This window comes from Lycorma delicatula, chromosome 3 (assembly GCF_047948215.1).
Source record: "Lycorma delicatula isolate Av1 chromosome 3, ASM4794821v1, whole genome shotgun sequence".
Lineage (NCBI taxonomy): Eukaryota > Metazoa > Arthropoda > Insecta > Hemiptera > Fulgoridae > Lycorma > Lycorma delicatula.
In genome coordinates this window covers 192,089,848-192,108,297 of record NC_134457.1, presented here as the reverse complement: position 1 = coordinate 192,108,297, position 18,450 = coordinate 192,089,848, and the positions used below count along the sequence as shown (strand labels likewise).

At 32.1% G+C, this 18,450-nt stretch overlaps 1 protein-coding gene across 1 annotated transcript in view; it reads right to left on the bottom strand.

The window, feature by feature from the left end:
• Positions 1–17,867, bottom strand: part of LOC142321267 (retina and anterior neural fold homeobox protein 2-like) — a 126,114-nt gene extending 108,247 nt beyond the window's left edge. The window contains exons 1-2 of the mRNA XM_075359265.1: positions 17,840–17,867; positions 5,780–6,129 (exon numbers count right to left, since the gene is read on the bottom strand). Coding sequence (XP_075215380.1) covers positions 5,780–6,129; positions 17,840–17,867 — 378 coding nt within the window. The remainder of the gene's footprint in view (positions 1–5,779; positions 6,130–17,839) is intronic.
• Positions 17,868–18,450: the final 583 nt, after the last annotated feature.

Below are 18,450 nucleotides of genomic sequence, written 5' to 3'. Positions count from 1 at the left end.
AATTTACATACTTTCACTAAGAGTACAATATGCACAAACTGATTTAAGTTGCTTCTTTCAAGAAGAAACCTTGTAAAACAGATTTTCTTCAGATTTATGAACTATTTATCAGAGTTTACATGTTTGAATTTTTATTACGCAAATATCATTGAATCTTTTATTATTTTTTATAAAAAAGGAATATATAATCTATTTTTGTTTTATCATTTTCAATATCAATGTGTATCGCTGTCATGTTTTTGTTTTATTTTATATTTTTGTAACCTAAACTATATAGAAAGAAATTACAGGAGATTTATATATTTTTGTGTTTGTATATGTATGAATATGTGAATTTAGAATTGAGTTTATCAGTTAAGGGAATAAACCCTCTTCATTTTCCGTATTAAAAAAAAAAAAAAAACAAAAAAACAGAGAAAATAAATGTATACTTTTATTGTTTTACAAACGATAAGTAACAAATAATTTCGTGTTGCAGCCAAAGAATATTATTATTATTAGTTTATTTACAACGTTTTTCATTTATTTTTAATATATACACAGTATTTTTCTTGTTTTGACATTTCTTAAAAAGAGATAAAATAAAGTAGTATTTTTATTTCAATTTTTGATTTTGGTGAAAGGCAGCCGCTTAGTCAAAGTATTAGACTCTCAGATATGGAACAGAAAAAAAAGGTAATAAAACGAAATCACTTTGACATTCGATCTGTGGTATACACGAATCTAGTTGCTTACGTTAATATTTATATTGAATTGTCATGTGATTTTTTTTGTTGTAAATAATATTTTTTCTTTTGTCATGTTCTTTCCCTAAATCTGATAACACGACTGACAATAAGCTAGTTATCCTTTTTATTTATTACTAATAGTTTTTCTTTTTGTATTAGAAATATTTTTATTTCTTTGTTATTTAATTATATTAGTAAAAGTTAAATGTTAATTTATTATCATTTTTCGTTATTTTTAAAAATATTTTCCAATGAGTTATCTGTTTATTTTTTAAAGCAAATTATTAATTTTTGAAATAAATATAAATTTGATGAAATATTAAAACGTTATTAAATCTCGAGTAAGTTAAATAAAAAAAACAAAAAATAATAACAAAAATGATTATATCAATAGATCTATATAAAATTCAGTTTTATTAAATCTTTCGCAAAAAAAGATTTGGTTGAAAATTTTTATTCCCTGATGATCTAAGCTGATATTTATTTCTCTTTTAATTCACTTCAGGTTTGCTCATTAAAAGAGGGACGATCAGAAAGTAAGTTACACCCCCTCTATAAAACAAACACATATTTATTAGAAATTTTTTTTTATTAAACAAAAAACTACATATTTTTATCTATTTTTCGACATTGTCACCAAGTTCTTCTAAACGTTTTTCGTACCTAGTGACAAGTTTTTCAGTTCCACTCTCATAAAAATTTCGTGCAATTTCCTTCAACCATTTAAGAACCGTTTCCTTCAGTTCATCATTAGCGAAACGCTCCCTTCCCAGATCTTACTTGAGAGGACCAAACAGATGGTAGTCGCAGGGTTATAAGTCAGGGCTGTAAGGCGGATGAAACCACATTTCCCACTTGAAGTTTTGCAGAATCTCCTTTGTTACATGAGCTGAATGAGGAGTACCATTGTCTCGAAGAAAAACGACCCCATAGCTTGATCTACCGGGTAGTCGATCTTTAATGGCTTTACGCAACTTTTTTGAAGTCTCACAGTAAAATTCGGCATTGGTTGTTTTTCCTCGGGGCATAAATTCATTGTATACGACTTCCTCAGAATCGAAAAAGGCTGTCCGCATAACATTTTGTACATGTGGGAATGTTTTCACTTTTTTTGGCTGCGGCGAATTTTTGTATCTCCGTTCATGTGATGCTCGTTTAGTCTCAGAAGTGTAATGAGACACCCAACTCTCATCCCCTGTGATGATTTGCTTCAAAAACTGTGTACCGGTTCTGGAATAACGTTGAGGGAAAAAAGAGCAGACGCAAAACGTTGATGTTTGTGGTTGTCGATCAACAGATGTGGCACCAATGGTAACGCATCTTACGGTAACCAAGCTCATCGTGAATAATCGCAAACAAACTACCATAACTGATGTTCAATTGCGATCTCTCTAATTTTAATGCGCCGGTCACTCAAGATCATTTCATTCACGCGTTCCGCGTTACCCATTGTGTTTGCAGTTGAAGGACGCCCAGCACGAAGTTGGTCACTTACATTTATTTTTCCGTTTCTGAACATTTGGCACCATTTCGTGATCATGGGGCGTGACTTTGCATTCTCACCGTATACCTCAATAACTTGGCGATGAATTTCACAACAATTGTAATTTTTTTACCTAAAAAAACCGGTCTGCTGAATGCACTTCTAATCTGGACGAAACCCCTAGAGGACACGCCATATTTATGATACTACACAGTACTGAATGTCGTACAAAATTGCTGCGGGCGAATGTGAAGACAACACAACCAGTGCTGCCACTACAAGACATTAATATATCCCTTTCAGTTCAAGAACACGGCAAGGGTGTATCTTATTTTTTGATCCACCTCTCGTACTATACGTAGTCAAAATAGTTAATGGTGTTTTATATCTACTGTGTCACAATACGTTTTTTAAATGTAAAGAATTTAATAATTTGTCATACCTGCATTTACATAATTTTAAAGTTTTATTTTTTATTCTTAAGTGAAATACTTTATAATGAAATGTATTTTGTTGAATATAATTTTATCGAGGTTCACTTATTATTATAAAAAAATACATAAATGTAGTATAAACATTAAAAAATCTTCAGCAATACGTATTAGTGATAATTTTTTATAAATCACATGTTGAAGAATCGATCCCAGATTGGTTTCCTAATTAGATGATAACGCTTTAGCCATTTCGATATATATCTCAGGAACGGCAATAAGATTTTTTTTAAATTTTTATTTAGGTCTTCAACTACTGAACTCCTTGCAGTAGATTTTATATTTGTTAAAAATTGAACCTTTTACTTGACCTCAAAATTGTCCTTACTTAAAATGGGCCAAAAATCGGGTAATTTTTTTATTAACAGCTGCAATGTGCCAACCATTTTTTTAAATTTATTATATACAAATTCATTAACATGTAACAGTCTTAAAAACGAATCATCCTTTTACATTTTCGTAATTTGTAGTGTTGTGCTACATATTTCTAAAAATTGGGTTCACTTTATTTGTACTAGTTATAGTATCATGGCTATTACTTTCACTACCTCCTACTACTAATCCAGAGGATTCTGGCAATTATATTGGCTAGAATTTATCATGAGAATATTTTCGTTTTTGATAGGTCCTTTAGGTGTACTTTACTGATTTTCTATAACTTTATAGTTATCAGTGCTATATTGACTTCAGTTATTCAGCTATTTTTCAGTATCTGATACGTGTAAAAGGCCTATGGTATTGAGTTACTTTCTGTGATAGTAACGATATCCATTTTCAAGTCAGTTCGCGTGATTAACGCGAGTAAAGCTGTTAGTCTCTCATTTGTAAAACTGAATAGTACTTGTTTTTCAGTGAGCATTACATGATGACTTGCAGAAAAGATTTTAGGCTCATTAAAGAAAACAACAAGAAACCACTTCGCTTTTCCAAATAAGCCTGGGATACTTATTATTCTTGATAAAGAGTTCGATCGAATGATTTTGAACGACAGTTAGCCTGCAACCATTTGTGGCAATGATGATATTCAGTCATTTGTGATAAATAGTGCATTATTAAGTATTTATTTTTTATTATAAGTGGCATTGACTATTATGGTCAGTGGCCAGTAATAAATATTAACATAATTTTGGTATCTGTATCCAGTTTATTAACTTCAATTACCTATTGAATGTGATTTATTGATCGTGGCTTAACCGTTGGTATTTTATTTTAATGCATCTCGTTAATGTCAGACGTTACTTTAAAAGATGTTCCAAGTGGTGCAAAACCATTCTATTAAATAAGGAATGCGGTCTAACATCTTATTCAGGATTCAGAATCATATTAATTATAGGTAATATTAATAATTTTAAAACTTGTTCTTATGTTTGAAAAAATAAAATCAGATTCAATAAAATGCTATATTATTGAATTTATTTACGGTAAATTTAATTATATTTAAGTTTGTAAAATAACCGGCCTCCGTGGCGAGAGTGGTAGTGTCTCGGCTTTTCATCCGGAGGTCCCGGGTTCGAATCCCGGTCAGTCATGGCATTTTCACACGCTACAATAAGTTGTCATTCATTTCATCCCCAGAAGAAATACCTAACGGTAGTCCCGGAGGTTAAAAAAAAAGTTTATAAAACAATTGATTACAAAATAAATGATACATTTATTATACTCAACTTATATATTAGGGGTGGCTTATATAATAGTGAGCCATTGGTGGCCAAAATTGAAAATATATTTATTGTAATTGGAAAATACCGTTATGAGACGATATTTGTACCATTGTTTTTGATACCATCTGCCACGTTTCCGGTAACACCAAAATCCCATCGCTGTAGAAATTCTGTGGTTTTTTCGTAAAAGAATTGTGATACCTAGTTTACATAGATCTTTTGAAACTAACTTAATACTATTCCGGTAGTTCTGCAGTGACCGAAACAAATGATAGCCTGACGATGCCAGGTATGAGCTATACGATGGGTGCATTCAAATCTCCCAGTCGTTCTCTCAATTTCTGATCGGTACTTAAAGATATGTGCGGTTAGTCACCACTAGTTTCTGTTACTAGTTCAGGCTATTTCTTTTGAATTTCTAGGTGTAATCACCCTAATTGTCTAGTATAGGTCTGAGGTTTTTATTCTGCTTAGCGGCAGCAGCTCATAATGCACGATGCCCATGCAATCCCACCAAACGCACAACATCAGTGTGGGCTTTCTGGGCATCATTGTAGTCTTTGCCAACCTACTGGGTTGGTCTAGTGGTGAATGCGTCTTCCAAAATCAGCTGATTTGCAAGACAAGAGTTCCAATTTTCAAGTCCTAGTAAAGATAGTTATTTTTATACGAATTTGAGTAGATCGTGGATACCGGTGTTCTCTGGTGATTGGGTTTCAATTAACTAGACATCTCAGGAATGGTCGAACTGAGACCTATACTTCATTTACACTCAGACATATCATCTTCATTCATCCACTGAAGTAATACCTGAACGGCAATTCCCCAAGGCTAAACAGGAAAAATAATGTGTGGCCTTTGCCATAGATTGTGAAACTTCTCCTCGCTTCGACCATTATCATTTTCTCATATTATTGTCGTAAATTATGCACTTATCATTACTCGTAATCAACCGCTTCAGAAACGGCTTGATTTCGCTACGTTTCAGTAGAGATTTGGAGATAGAAATTGGATTGAGTAAATGTTTTCTAGTCAGATCATGTGGCACTCAAAGGTCGAGATTTTGTTTTTTCCCAGCTCTCACTAAATGGTTTAACAATGTTTGGTGATGGATGTTTAGGTTATTGATGATCTCATGATTGCTTACATTCCGGTCTTTTTTACTTTTGCCAGAAAACGCTAACGCTATCTCGTGCGCAAAAGACTCGATACATTTTAAACTATCTTATAGTCAAAAATATATGTTGATTATAAAACAAAAAAGCGTTATAGAAATAAATCGCACATATATCATTTTGATACATAAGCGAAAGAAATAGAAAGAAGTTTCTTTGTTTGATGTTCATATTACAGGTAATATTTACAAATTTCATATTATTTACAATACACTTCTTAAATAAATATATTTAAACTAACCTGCACTCGTACTTCGGGGAGATTAACTTTCATAGCCAATTCTTCTCGACTATATACATCTGGATAATGTGATTTTTCAAACGCTCTTTCTAATTCGTGTAATTGATACGTTGTAAATGTTGTACGATTTCGTCGGTGTTTCTTTTTATCGGGTGATAACGGACATCCGGGTCTCGAACTGGATACTCCAACAGCTCCTTCATCACCACCTCCTGGTCCACCACCCGTTCCACCACCGCTGCTTCCTCCCCCACATTCGTCGTCACTTTCATCTACCCCTCGATAATGTCGTTCCACTTCTACCCCCGATCCAGGCAAGGCTGTATCACTTGAATTACAACTGTTCTCACCTGGAAAAAATGAACGGATTTAATAGAAGCTGTTATTATTTACTATAATGTTTTAATTTCTGTTATATTATATACATATTAATAACAAAACATGATTTATATTAAATATAAAGAATTACGTTTTTTTTTTAATTTTATTTGAATTATTTTACTTTTATAAGCATTATTATTTCATCGATTTTAAGAGATTATGGCAATAACGTGAATGTTTTAAAATTGTTAACCTGATTCGGCCTAACTAGTCCCGATTTTTTATACTCATTACAAACTATTAGAGTAAATCAGCGTTGTCGGTACTCAGATATACTTTTAAACGTAACTATTTTTAGATGTACAAGAAAACAGAGTTTGCATCTACTTACAAAATTTATAAAACCAGTTAAGGAACGATGTTAACCTTTTAAATCAATCGATAACTTAGATACAACTACTTATTTTTTTCAACCTTAAGTTACAGGAAATACAAATTTAAAAATGTTATTAAGCATTATTTATCAATTGATCTTTAGTATAATGGGTTATTTAATACAATTATCTTACCGGGTAATTACATAAATAACCCTTTATGGACTAATACATATGATGATTAATAAATACATATTATGATTTTTTAGTCCTGTTACCCAATTTTAAATGTAATTTAAGAAAGGGAAATTTAGGTGCAATAAAAACATGTATTTGTTACTCACAAAAAAGTATTATAAAAAAAAACTATTAATTACATAATTGTTAAAGAATATGCTTAAAATACCCACCCCTTGCGGTTACACACGCACGGACTCTTTTCAGCGTATTAGCAGAAACTTTTTAAAAGTCGCATTGGAAATATTCGTGATTAAATCTGTAATATTGACTTCAAGTTCATCAATAATGTGAGGATTGTTTTTGAAGGACTTGGACTTATAGCCTTACAAAAAGTAGTGAGGAGATGTTAGGTCTGGGGACCTTGGAGGCCATAAACCCTTGCTTATTATTCGATCATCAAAGAACTCTTGCAGAAAATCCACGGTTTCTCGAGACGTGTGGTATGTAGCGCCGTCTTGCTGAAACCAGTAATACCGTTCTTGAGGTTCCAGGAGGGACACAAATTGGCGCACAATATACCTGTATAATTCACCATTTACTGTCTGTTCGAAGAATATGGGTCCGACTATACGATGAAGAGACATCGCACACCACACACCAATTTTTTCAGGATACAAAGTTTTGTCTTGTAAAGCGTTAGAATTTTCAACCGCCCAAATTCGACAGCTTTGATTGCTCACAACCATCTAGATGGATCCAAGCTTCGTCACTAAAGAACACTGTGTTTCAAACTTCGATTCCGTTATCATTTACGAGAGACCTAAACCAACGGCATAATTGCAATCGCTTGTTTAAATCTGGAGGCTGAAGCTCTTGGACTAATCGAACGCGATACGGATACAATCTCAATGTTTTAGCAGCTTTCTGAACACTCGAATATGAGAAACCAACTTGCGTGGAAAGTTTTCGTACACTTTTCCGTGGAGAATTGAGAAATCTTGTTTTTACATTCTCTAAAACGTCATCTGTCAAGCGAGTTGATCGACCACTACGTTTTCTGTCGTAAATACTACGTGTCTCTCGAAATCGGTTTGCTAGCCTAGAAATTGACATTTTTTCTGGCGGAGGAACACCAACAAATTTAATTTGAAATGATTCTTTTACACTCGCATACGATTTCGTAGCAAAATATTGTTCGAGAATGAAAACTCGTTGTTCTATGGTAAAAGACATTCTGTTCGTAACACGACCGGAAACGGCACAAAAGTTTACACAGCTCAAGGAGAATCAACTCACTCTGCCGTATCTATACCGGTTGAGTAGCGCTACCAACTTCGTGTCACAAAACATAATTTCCCTTTCTTAAAAAAAAATTACCAGACATTAACAATTGGGTAACAGCACTTAATAAATCACCTTGTATTTTGCTTTTGTTGTTTACTGATAGTACTCTATTTTAAATCAGTTATTATTACTAAACGTTCCTCATCTATATGTTAATACTTTTAATTTAATAAACTTGCATGTTGAAAGTACAAACCTCCTAGAAGAATAAATTTCTTTTTGAATTGCTAGGTGCAATCGCCCTAATTGTTTACAATACAAGTCTGAGACTTTTGTTCTACCTGGCGGCAGCAGCTCGTGATGCACGATGCCCATGCAATCCCACCAAATGTACAACATCAGTGTGGGCTTTCTGGGAGTCAGTGTGGGATTTTCCACAGGTTGTGGAAATTGTCCTCGCTTCGAGTACGATCTTTATCCCACATTTTTATCGTATATTATGCACTTTTCATCACTCCTGATCAACCACTTCAGAAATTGCTCGATTTCGCTACTTTATCTGAATTTGTTACATAATAAACGTATTAAGTAACGTATTTTTTTTTTTTTGAGGAAAATAACTGGTGAAAACTACATAACTCTTACTTTAGTTTTACATAGCTCTTATTTTAATGTTTTAACTTTAGTTATTTTAGTTCTAGTACAAATGTTTAAAAAAGGATTGACTTAAACTTAAACTCTTAGAAGAAATTTCCTAAAATATGCTACTTATACAAAAATTAAAGATTCCGTTGGTATTGTAATTTCGTTTATCAATGCTACTATTCATTATATTTCATACAGATTAAAAGAAACGAATGACGTCAATAATATAATTTAAAAATAATTTCAGTGTCATTTCAACTGATAACAATAACAACTTTTATGAATTTTATTTCTAACATTATTAAAAATTAATAAAATTAACATCAGGGAAAGAAAGTATTACTTTACTTGTTATTTTTCTGTTTATGCAAGAATTGCTATTTTAATTTTATCAATATTTAGCTTATTAATAAATTCTTTAACCTTAATCACGATCAAGAATTTGTTTATTTTATATACTCTGTTGGGTAAAATTTGTGGAGAAAACGCATAACATTTCATTAACGTCCAGGTGTGTGTGTGTTTGAATTCGTATATAAAACAGATGTAATGACTGAATGAAGAGAATGCCACTGGAAATGAAATGAACCAAGCCGTGTGAAACGTCAAGCCAAGTTGAAATAGTCGCTGATTAAAAGTTTTATTAGGTCTGGACGGAGTTGCAACTAAACAAACTGCCTAACCTGAGGTAACCAACGATATATATTAGAGAGAGAAAGATTGATCAAGAAGAGGAGTGAGCTGAGAGAATGAGAGTAATTAATGCTTTGGAACAAAGCCGCTCCGCGCTCCGCTACACCGCTCGATCGATTGTATTGTTGACACGTGCCCGCTCATTAGAGTCTCCAAACTCACTCCCTCTTACTCACAATCCACATTCGCTCCTTATAACACTCTCTTTATCATTCACTCCATCTTTCTCGCTTACTCCTCCTTTAACCTCATAACCTTTATCTTAAACCAGAGAGAAACATAAGCAAGCATTAACCACCAACACAAATCAAAATGATGGCATAACTAATTGTAATCATTAAACATCTTAAGGTCAAACAATAATAAAAATATATTATTGTATTAACAATAATAATTTCTTAGTTCATTGATTGTAACGTTATGTAAAAGAAATTATATTTAAATTTATTTCAAATTTTACGCTATAGATATATGTTAATTAAATATAATTACGTGCAATCTGTACATATAAAACAAGATATCCTGACTCATAATCAACGCTCAGGAAAAGCTACTGAAGATCAATTGATGAAAATTTGTATACATGTTCTTCTTACGGTGTAAGTGCACACTAGAATAGGATTTTTTGAAATTCTGAGTTACAGGGTTAAAATGGGGTAAAACTGAATTTTAATATGTTTTGAGTTTCTTGGTAGCAAATGATGATATTAACTTGGTTTTTGGTGTGTGTAATCATCATTTGAATATCTAAAAACCAATCTCTAGATATTTTTGAAATTGCAGCTTAAAAGGGGTGAAGGAAATCGTAGATATTCACTCGATATGTGTTTGCAAATACTTTATCAGATAAATATCTAAAAACTGTTTTAATTTTGACGTGAAACGTCTTTAAAATCACACCAAAACAAAGGGTACCAAACAGAAATTTGTAGTATAACAAAAAGGTCTATATCGTTCTGTAATAACTCCCTAACTAACTCTTCTGAGAGATGTAAATGCGGTGTCATTTTACACGCTCGGTGAACGACGCCGACGGTGCGAGTCCTCTACCGCTGCTTATTATGCCTTGCCTCTTACTTCTCATATCACAGACCAATTTCGAACAAAATTAACGTCGAATATTAAACGAAATAAATATCGTATAACATTTACTGTCTGTTTTATGTTAAAATTAAATTCAGTACGCACCCGTTTTTATTTCAATCCAATACACCAAAAGCTACTCGCATACATACAGAAAAATCAATCTATCTGTAGAGATGGCCAAATGAAGAAACTAAAATTTCCCATTCGACTTTCGGTTTTGTCCAAAAAAAAATATGATGGTGGCTCTCTCATTTAACTCTACAGATAAGTTGATCGGTCTGTAGCTCGGAGGAACTTCATCCAAGGTCTGTAACGTTCACGTTAAACAAACAACCAGGCGCCCCGACACAGCATCACCCAATTTTTTTTTTTAATTTTGATTTTTAAGAAGTATGACTGTGTACAGCGTGGCGCGGCGGCCCAACCAACACAGCCATTACCACTGTTACTGCGTGTCTGTGATGCGACTGATTGTACCCGACTCCGTTTATTTTACTAAAAAACTTAAAATTAAATAAAAAATTCAGAACCAAGTACGATCACCTACTACTGATGTTTTTCGGGTAACGCTAAGAACCGGGCAAAAAATATTTTTAACCGTACGAAGGACGAGTAACCAGCTTCAACTATTATTTTTAAGATGGAAGCCGACTATTTTGAGACCCGCATTCTTCAGGTCACTCAAAGTTTCGGATCATTCAAAGCACTGATCAAACTGTTGATCTGAAGAAATTATATACTGGTAGTTGTTAAAATTCAACTGGCTTTAATTTATATTAATCATTATTATTGTCAAGCATGAGTTATTTTTAATAAACACAGGCGGCGGGGGGGGGGACAGAGCGCTCCGACCACTGGTCAGCCAGTCTGGGCTCACTTCACTCGCAGCCCCCCTCTTTTTTTTAAATCGATTTACAAAAAAAAAGATTAAAAAAGTGTTGAATAAACTCTGAGAATGTACATTTTTGACTATATTTTAATCTCTCTCTTTATCCTGTTTAGCCTCCGGGAATTACCGTTCAGGTATTACTTCAGAGGATATGTATGAGTGTAAATGAAGTGTAGTTCGTACAGTCTCAGTTCGACCATTCCTAAGATGTGTGGTTAATTGAAACCCAACCACCAAAGAACACCGGTATTCAAATCCGTATCTAGTATTCAAATCCGTATCAAAGTAATTGCCTTTACTAGGACCTCTGGAATTCTCGACTTCCAAATCAGTGTAGGATTTCGGAAGATGTGTTCACCACTAGACCAACCCGGTGGGTTACTATTCTTAACCTAACCCAACTTTATGTTCACGTAAAACGAACGCAAAAAATTCTATACTATTAAGCATGGCCTATCACCTATCTGAATAATTAAAATTTTCGAAATATTATTAACTAATTAAATATAATTACATTTTTTAGTAATTAAAATAAACAAGTTAACCATTACAATAGCCTGGTGTGTTAATTATGTAGTAATAATTCTTTGTTAGGTACATCTTACCACAGAGTACATATTATATTGTCTGCTTATATAAACTTCTTTGTTGTTGTTGCTTTATCGAAAAAGCAATATCATCAATACCATCTCACCAACTTTGAAATTGGATTTATGAAAAAACAGTTTTGCCAATTAGTAATAATTCTTTGTTAGGTACATCTTACTACAAAATACATATTATATTGTCTGCTTATATAAACTTCTTTGCTGTTGTTGCTTTATCGTTCATCAATACCATCTCACCAACTTTGAAATTTGATTTACGAAAAAACAGTTTTGCTAATTAATTTTTTATTATACTTTTCCTTGTAAGAGTCCATACTCATTTATAGGTGTTATCCCCAGATTATAGAGTTCGATAATTTAGGTCCATCTTGCGTTCTAGTATATACTGGCTGCAGTATACTATATACATACTACAGTATACCTCTTTTTGATGTTGAATTTTTTGCTATCAATTAACATAATGCTGATAAAACTTTGAGAAATTATATTACTGTATTTTATTTTTTAGTGAAGATTTTGGCTGAGGTATTACTTTTATAGTAATAGGTAGAACTTGAAAATGGCACTGGACGTCATGTACAAGTTAACTTCCTTTTGACTAGTTTTTCATATATTTCAAATATTAAAAAAAACCCCAAGCTGTAAATAAATTCTTCCCGCGCGTATTAAATTATACAATTTCAATTACACTATACGTAAAAGAGTGTAATTTAAGAGACGAGTTTGTGATTTTTGTGAAGTAACAAAAAAATCAATTCTTAAAAATAATGTAAATTCTAGAAATTAAGTTTTGTTAAACGTAGTTATTAAAGAACTGACAATAACATGCTGACCTCTGTGGTGAAGAGGTAGTGCCGCAGATTTTTATCTGGGAGGTCTTGGTCAGCCGTGAAATTTTTCATACGTTATAAAATTTCCATGCTATTTTCATATGCTGTAAATTGTGGATGGATCACTGAATATGAAAATAGGAAGACAAACGTTTATGAAGGTAGAAGAATTCTGTTATTTGGCAAGTAAAATTACTAAAAATGGACGAAGCAGAAGCGATATAAAATGCCGAATAGCACAAGCGAAACGAGCTTTCAGTCAGAAGTATAATTTTCTTACATCAAAAATTAATTTAAACGTCAGGAAAATATTTTTGAAAGTTTATGTTTGGAGCGTAGCTTTATATGGAAGTGAAACTTGGACGATCGGAGTACCTGAGAAGAAAAGATAAGAGGCTTTTGAAATGCAGTGCTATAGGAGAATGTTAAAAATCAGATGGATGGATAAAGTGACAAATGAAGAGGTGTTGCGGCAAATCAATGAAGAAAGAAGAATTTGGAAAAATATAGTTAAAAGAAGAGACAGACTTATAGGCCAAATATTAAGGCATCCTGGAATAGTCGCTTTAATATTGGAGGGACAGGTAGAAGGAAAACATTGTGCCGGCAGGCAAAATTTGGAATATGTAAAACAAATTGTCAAGGCTGGTCTAGTCGTGAACGCGTCTTCCCAGATCAGTTGATTTGGAAGTCGGGAGTTTCAGCGTTCAAGTCCTAGTAAAGGCAGTTAACTTTTATACGTATTTGAACACTAGATCGTGGATACCGGTGTTCTTTGGTAGTTAGATTTAAATTAACCACACATCTCAGGAATGGTCGAACTGAGACTGTACAAGACTAAACTTCACTTACATGCATACATATCATCCTCATTCATCCTCTGAAGTAATAACTTAACGATAATTCCCGGAGGCTAAACAGGAAAAAGAAAATACAATTTTTAGGGATGTAGGATGTAGGGGTATACCGAAATAAAACGACTGGCTCTAAATAGGGAATCTTGGACAGCTGCATCAAACCAGTCAAATGACAAAAGACAAAATAAAATAAAAATATAATTTCCATTTCATATACCAAAGTAAACCTTTAAATGAATTAACTACAAAAAAAAAAAAATAGCATATATGCAGCTCCAGGATGAATTTTTACCCCTCCAGCTAAAATAATATAAACTACTTTAATTTCTAAATTCTAGGGAGGGAATGATCAAATCAAATGTTCAAGAAAGGGAATGTTCTAAGGTTCTAATCCTAGTAAAGGCAGTTAATTTTATACGGATTTCATTGGGTCCCGTGGCCCAATGAGATGAGTGTGATACGTATGACATGTAAATGAGGTGTAGTTTTGTAAGACTCTGGCTGACCATTCCTGAAATGTGTGGTTAATTGAAACCCAAACCACCAAAGTCACCGGTATTCACTGTCTAATATTCAAATCTGTATAAAAGTAACTAACTTTTACTAGGATTTTAACCTAGAGTTTAACCGCGAGTTCTAAGTTTCAGATCCTAAAAGAGACAGTTATTTTTAAACGGATTTGAATACTAGATTGTGGATACCGGTGTTCTTTGGTTGTTGGGTTTCAATTAACTACACATCTCAAGAATGGTCGAACTGAGACTGTAGAAACTACACTTCATTTACACTCATGCATATCATCCTCGTTCATCCTCTGAAGTAACACCCGGTGGTTCCGGGGGCTAATCAGAAAAAGAAGTGATAGAGGGAATGTAGGATGTAATTCTGTATATTTGTAATTTTTTACAATTCTCATTTTATATTTTTCTTCAGATAACCTTGCAGTTAAAGTCACACTGTGTTCTAAGTAATAATTAATAAGCCTAACTTATTTACTACTGTTTATTTGTTTATTCATTTTGATTTTTTTTCATTTTTATAGTTTCTCATGCTAATTTTTTTACTTTCAAAATTTCCTTCGGTGGGAAGTTTTGTTTTCTCTTGAATTATTTATCGCTGATATCACATATAATTAATAAGATTACAGATAGTAGAAAACATAATTTTTATTAAGAAAAATACAAAAATATAGTCTTTAAATAAGTACTAATCGTGTGAAATTAATATTTTAATAACTATTCACAGAAAAGAAAGGTGTACTTCATTCATAGGATAAATATTAGACTGTTCAGTATTCAAGACTAGGCAATAGGTTAAAATCGTGGTCGTTCTTATCGTTATTTCATTAGGATATTAGCATTATTGTTCTGTAGATTATTGTTATTAAATTTTGCATATTGTATTTTATTGTATTAAAAGTAACTAATTTGGCTGATAACAAAAAAAGGTCCAAGTTAACCGACTAACTAACTAACTTACTAACAAACTAAGTAACTAACAAACTAAGTTTAAGAAGACTGCACGCCACCTGCTCATTACAATCGCGTGATAATATAATGAAGTTACTTACCAGCAGAATGAAAAACATTCTGTTTGTTTAGTAGAAAACCCATTTTACGTAAATATGGCAATGCTTAATTGACTAAGTGATACTCGGTCACGAAACCGGTGCGTGAGTCAGTATCACGCGCTAACTTCTCAGTCTCGGTCTTGACGTTGATTTATTTGCCCCTTCTTTTTACTACCGTCTCTTTCTTTCTCATATATTCACCCTCGTTTTATCTCTTTCTCTATTTTTTTTTCACTCACACCGTCGCCTCGCCAAATTCAATCCGAGTGACTGATCAAATTCATTGCCTTGCACGAAACATTACCATGTGCAGGGGTAGAGGAAGAATCAGGTCTATATTAACGATAATTTGAAAGTGAAAAAAAATATATATATATATTATTAATATACAGAAATAACTCGCATAAAATTATATACAACTTTTTACAACGAATATCAATAATAAAACAGTATTTTCTCGTTAATTAAATTGTTTTTATAAAAATAAAACTTTATTTGTATGCTATAAAACAAATTTTATTACGAAAAGATTACCTCATAAGTAAAATAATTTATATTAAAATATACATTATATTTTTTTTTTATGTATTTAAAAACATGAACGAAAAGAAATAAAAGAAAATTGAAAGAAATATAATTTTTAGAATTAATAAATAATATCATTACTTAAAAATAACATGGTTTAGTCACAGTGAAGTTTTAAGTGCAGAGTTACATAAAAAAAGACTTGATATGAGTTTTTATAATAAATATGATTTTAAACCTTCTATAGTTCACTTAATGATAAAATGCAATATTGATATAACAGTTTCATTTCTTTTCTGCGCACACATCGATAAAAACCGGTAAAAAAATAAATAAAACATTTTACGATTACATATTATTAGGAGTACTTATAGGCATGAATAAATATTATAAATTCTCCTTTTTTTTTAATATTAATTATACACTATATTTCTTGTAGAATTTTTAGCCCCAGTATCCATTACCAATAGCTTATTTATTATAAATCAATTCTACCATATAAATTCATTGGTTGAATACGTTGATATATTATTAATAATATGAGGAAAACTTCGAAGAGATAGGAGTAAAAAAAAAAGTTAAAATGTATAAAATAAACAGAGTATTCTGTTTAATAAAATATAATAATATGTTAATTGCGTTGGTCTAATGGTAAACTCGTCGTAATAAATCAGCTGATTTCGAAGTCTAGAGTTCTAAGGATCAAATCCTAACAAATTTAATTGTTTTTATTCGGGTTTGAATACTAGATCTGGTTACCGGCGTTCTTTGGTAGTTGGGTTTCAACTAACCACACGCTTCAGAAATGGTCGGCTTGAGTTTGTTCGACAAGACTACAAATTTACTGGTCACAGTTGCATTAATCATACTAGTCGCTAATGATTGTACTTGTTGATGCGATTTCAAATAAAAGTATTAAAAAAAAATATGCTAATTTGTTAACGTTTATGATAGGCAATGATTATTGTATTTAGAATCATATAAATTACTACATAAGGATGTTGTTATTTAAATTTTAAAACATAAAAACTCTATAAACCAATTAAAGAAATTATATTAAACTGAAATTCAAAAAAGAAACAACACAGAAAAATACGTAAATTAACTATATATATATGAAACTAATAAATAATCAATTTTTATAACTACTCATGTTAACTATTTTCAATTTATGTTTATTTATATAAATAAATTATATATAATATGTAATAATGGTAATATATACACTTAAATAAAAAGAAAGAAATTGCATAGCTCTTTCGACTGTTACACATCCATCTTCGAAGAAAAGTTTAAATAAAAATCGTACAAAAAATAGAAAACAAATTAATGTTATATATTGTAATTTAAATGTGGAACTTTAAATAAAAAAATTAAATAAGTTACTGAATTTTAAGTAATTTCAAAGCCGGCCCCCTTGGCGTTAGTGGTAGCGTCTCGGGCTTTCATCCGGAGGTCCCAGGTTCCAATCCCGGTCAGGCATGGCATTTTTACATGCTAAAAAATTTTCATTTATTTCATTCTCTGAAGTAGTACTTAACGATGATCCCAAAGGTTTTTTTTTTTTTTAAAAGAAAGAAAAAGGTTACTTCATAAATATTTATTTCAACAAACCTCTGAAGATGATGACTAGCCTCAAAAAATTTAAGTGTATATATAAATAAATGAAATTAAAAATCGATAAATACTAGATAAACGAAGAAAATAAGTATAAGGTTGTTTGAGCGTAAAACAACAAGAATTGTTAATACTAATTTTTTGTTATTGACATATCCGTCTAGTTTTCCTTTTACCAAATATTATTTTATTATATGTATTATGAATAGAATTTAATCATTCCGGTACGATTATTTCCAGATAATTTCAATTTTAAATTATTTAAATTTAATAATAAATTAATTTCATATAAATTAAAATAAAATATTCCGTTATTATTAATCAAAAAAAATATTCATACAGAATTTATACGAGCTTTTTCATGCAGGTCTAGTACGAATGACTAACAGCGAATATGTATCTATACTTTTGCGTTCTATCAGGCCAAGTATCAGCAAATATAAATACCTTACCGCAATCACCTGATTGCAGTATTGCAGTCGAATGAGGTAGTCAAGTACCTACTTTTGGTTGCAGTCACCTATAATTTCTAAGAGTAAGTGCCGGTCCTGAGTTGTAGTAAAAAATGAAGTGCAGTTTACCAACTGCCATTGCCACTTTCCTAACCATATCGACGTGTGAATAAATTTTCCCTGTTTCAATTAGGGTTTGATGCAGAGAGCAACAGATTTTTTGGTGGGGAGAGCTGGATTGGTGGTTGGCTCTACCCTCGGATAGTCACCCGAATTCAGTCGACTCATTACTCAAGGCAGATAATAGATTGCTCATTCACCGATGAGCAATCAACTAAAGGGAGGTGATCCACTCTGGTCAACCGCTATAAAGTCCGATACCTGAATCTGACCAGCATAAACAAAAGGCAGATGCCTCTATCTACATAGTCAGGTAAAAACAAGCATAACATAGACAGACGTTTACGTCTACTCCGAATTTGAAAGTCGAATCTTCCTCCCTGCTCTAAGCGATAAGTATCGACACTACTTTATTGAATCCAACCTTCATTGGGCTCAAATCGTCAATATTTTGAGCCGCATATTTAATCCCGGGCCAAGAGGTATATAGAATAGATATATCTGGTGGATCGAGAATAAATATGTAGTAAGTCAAAATAAATATATATACTTTTTAATTATATTAAAAGGAGAATTGATTGATAAAATATTTTCCTTTTTCTTACAGCCGTATGAAACTG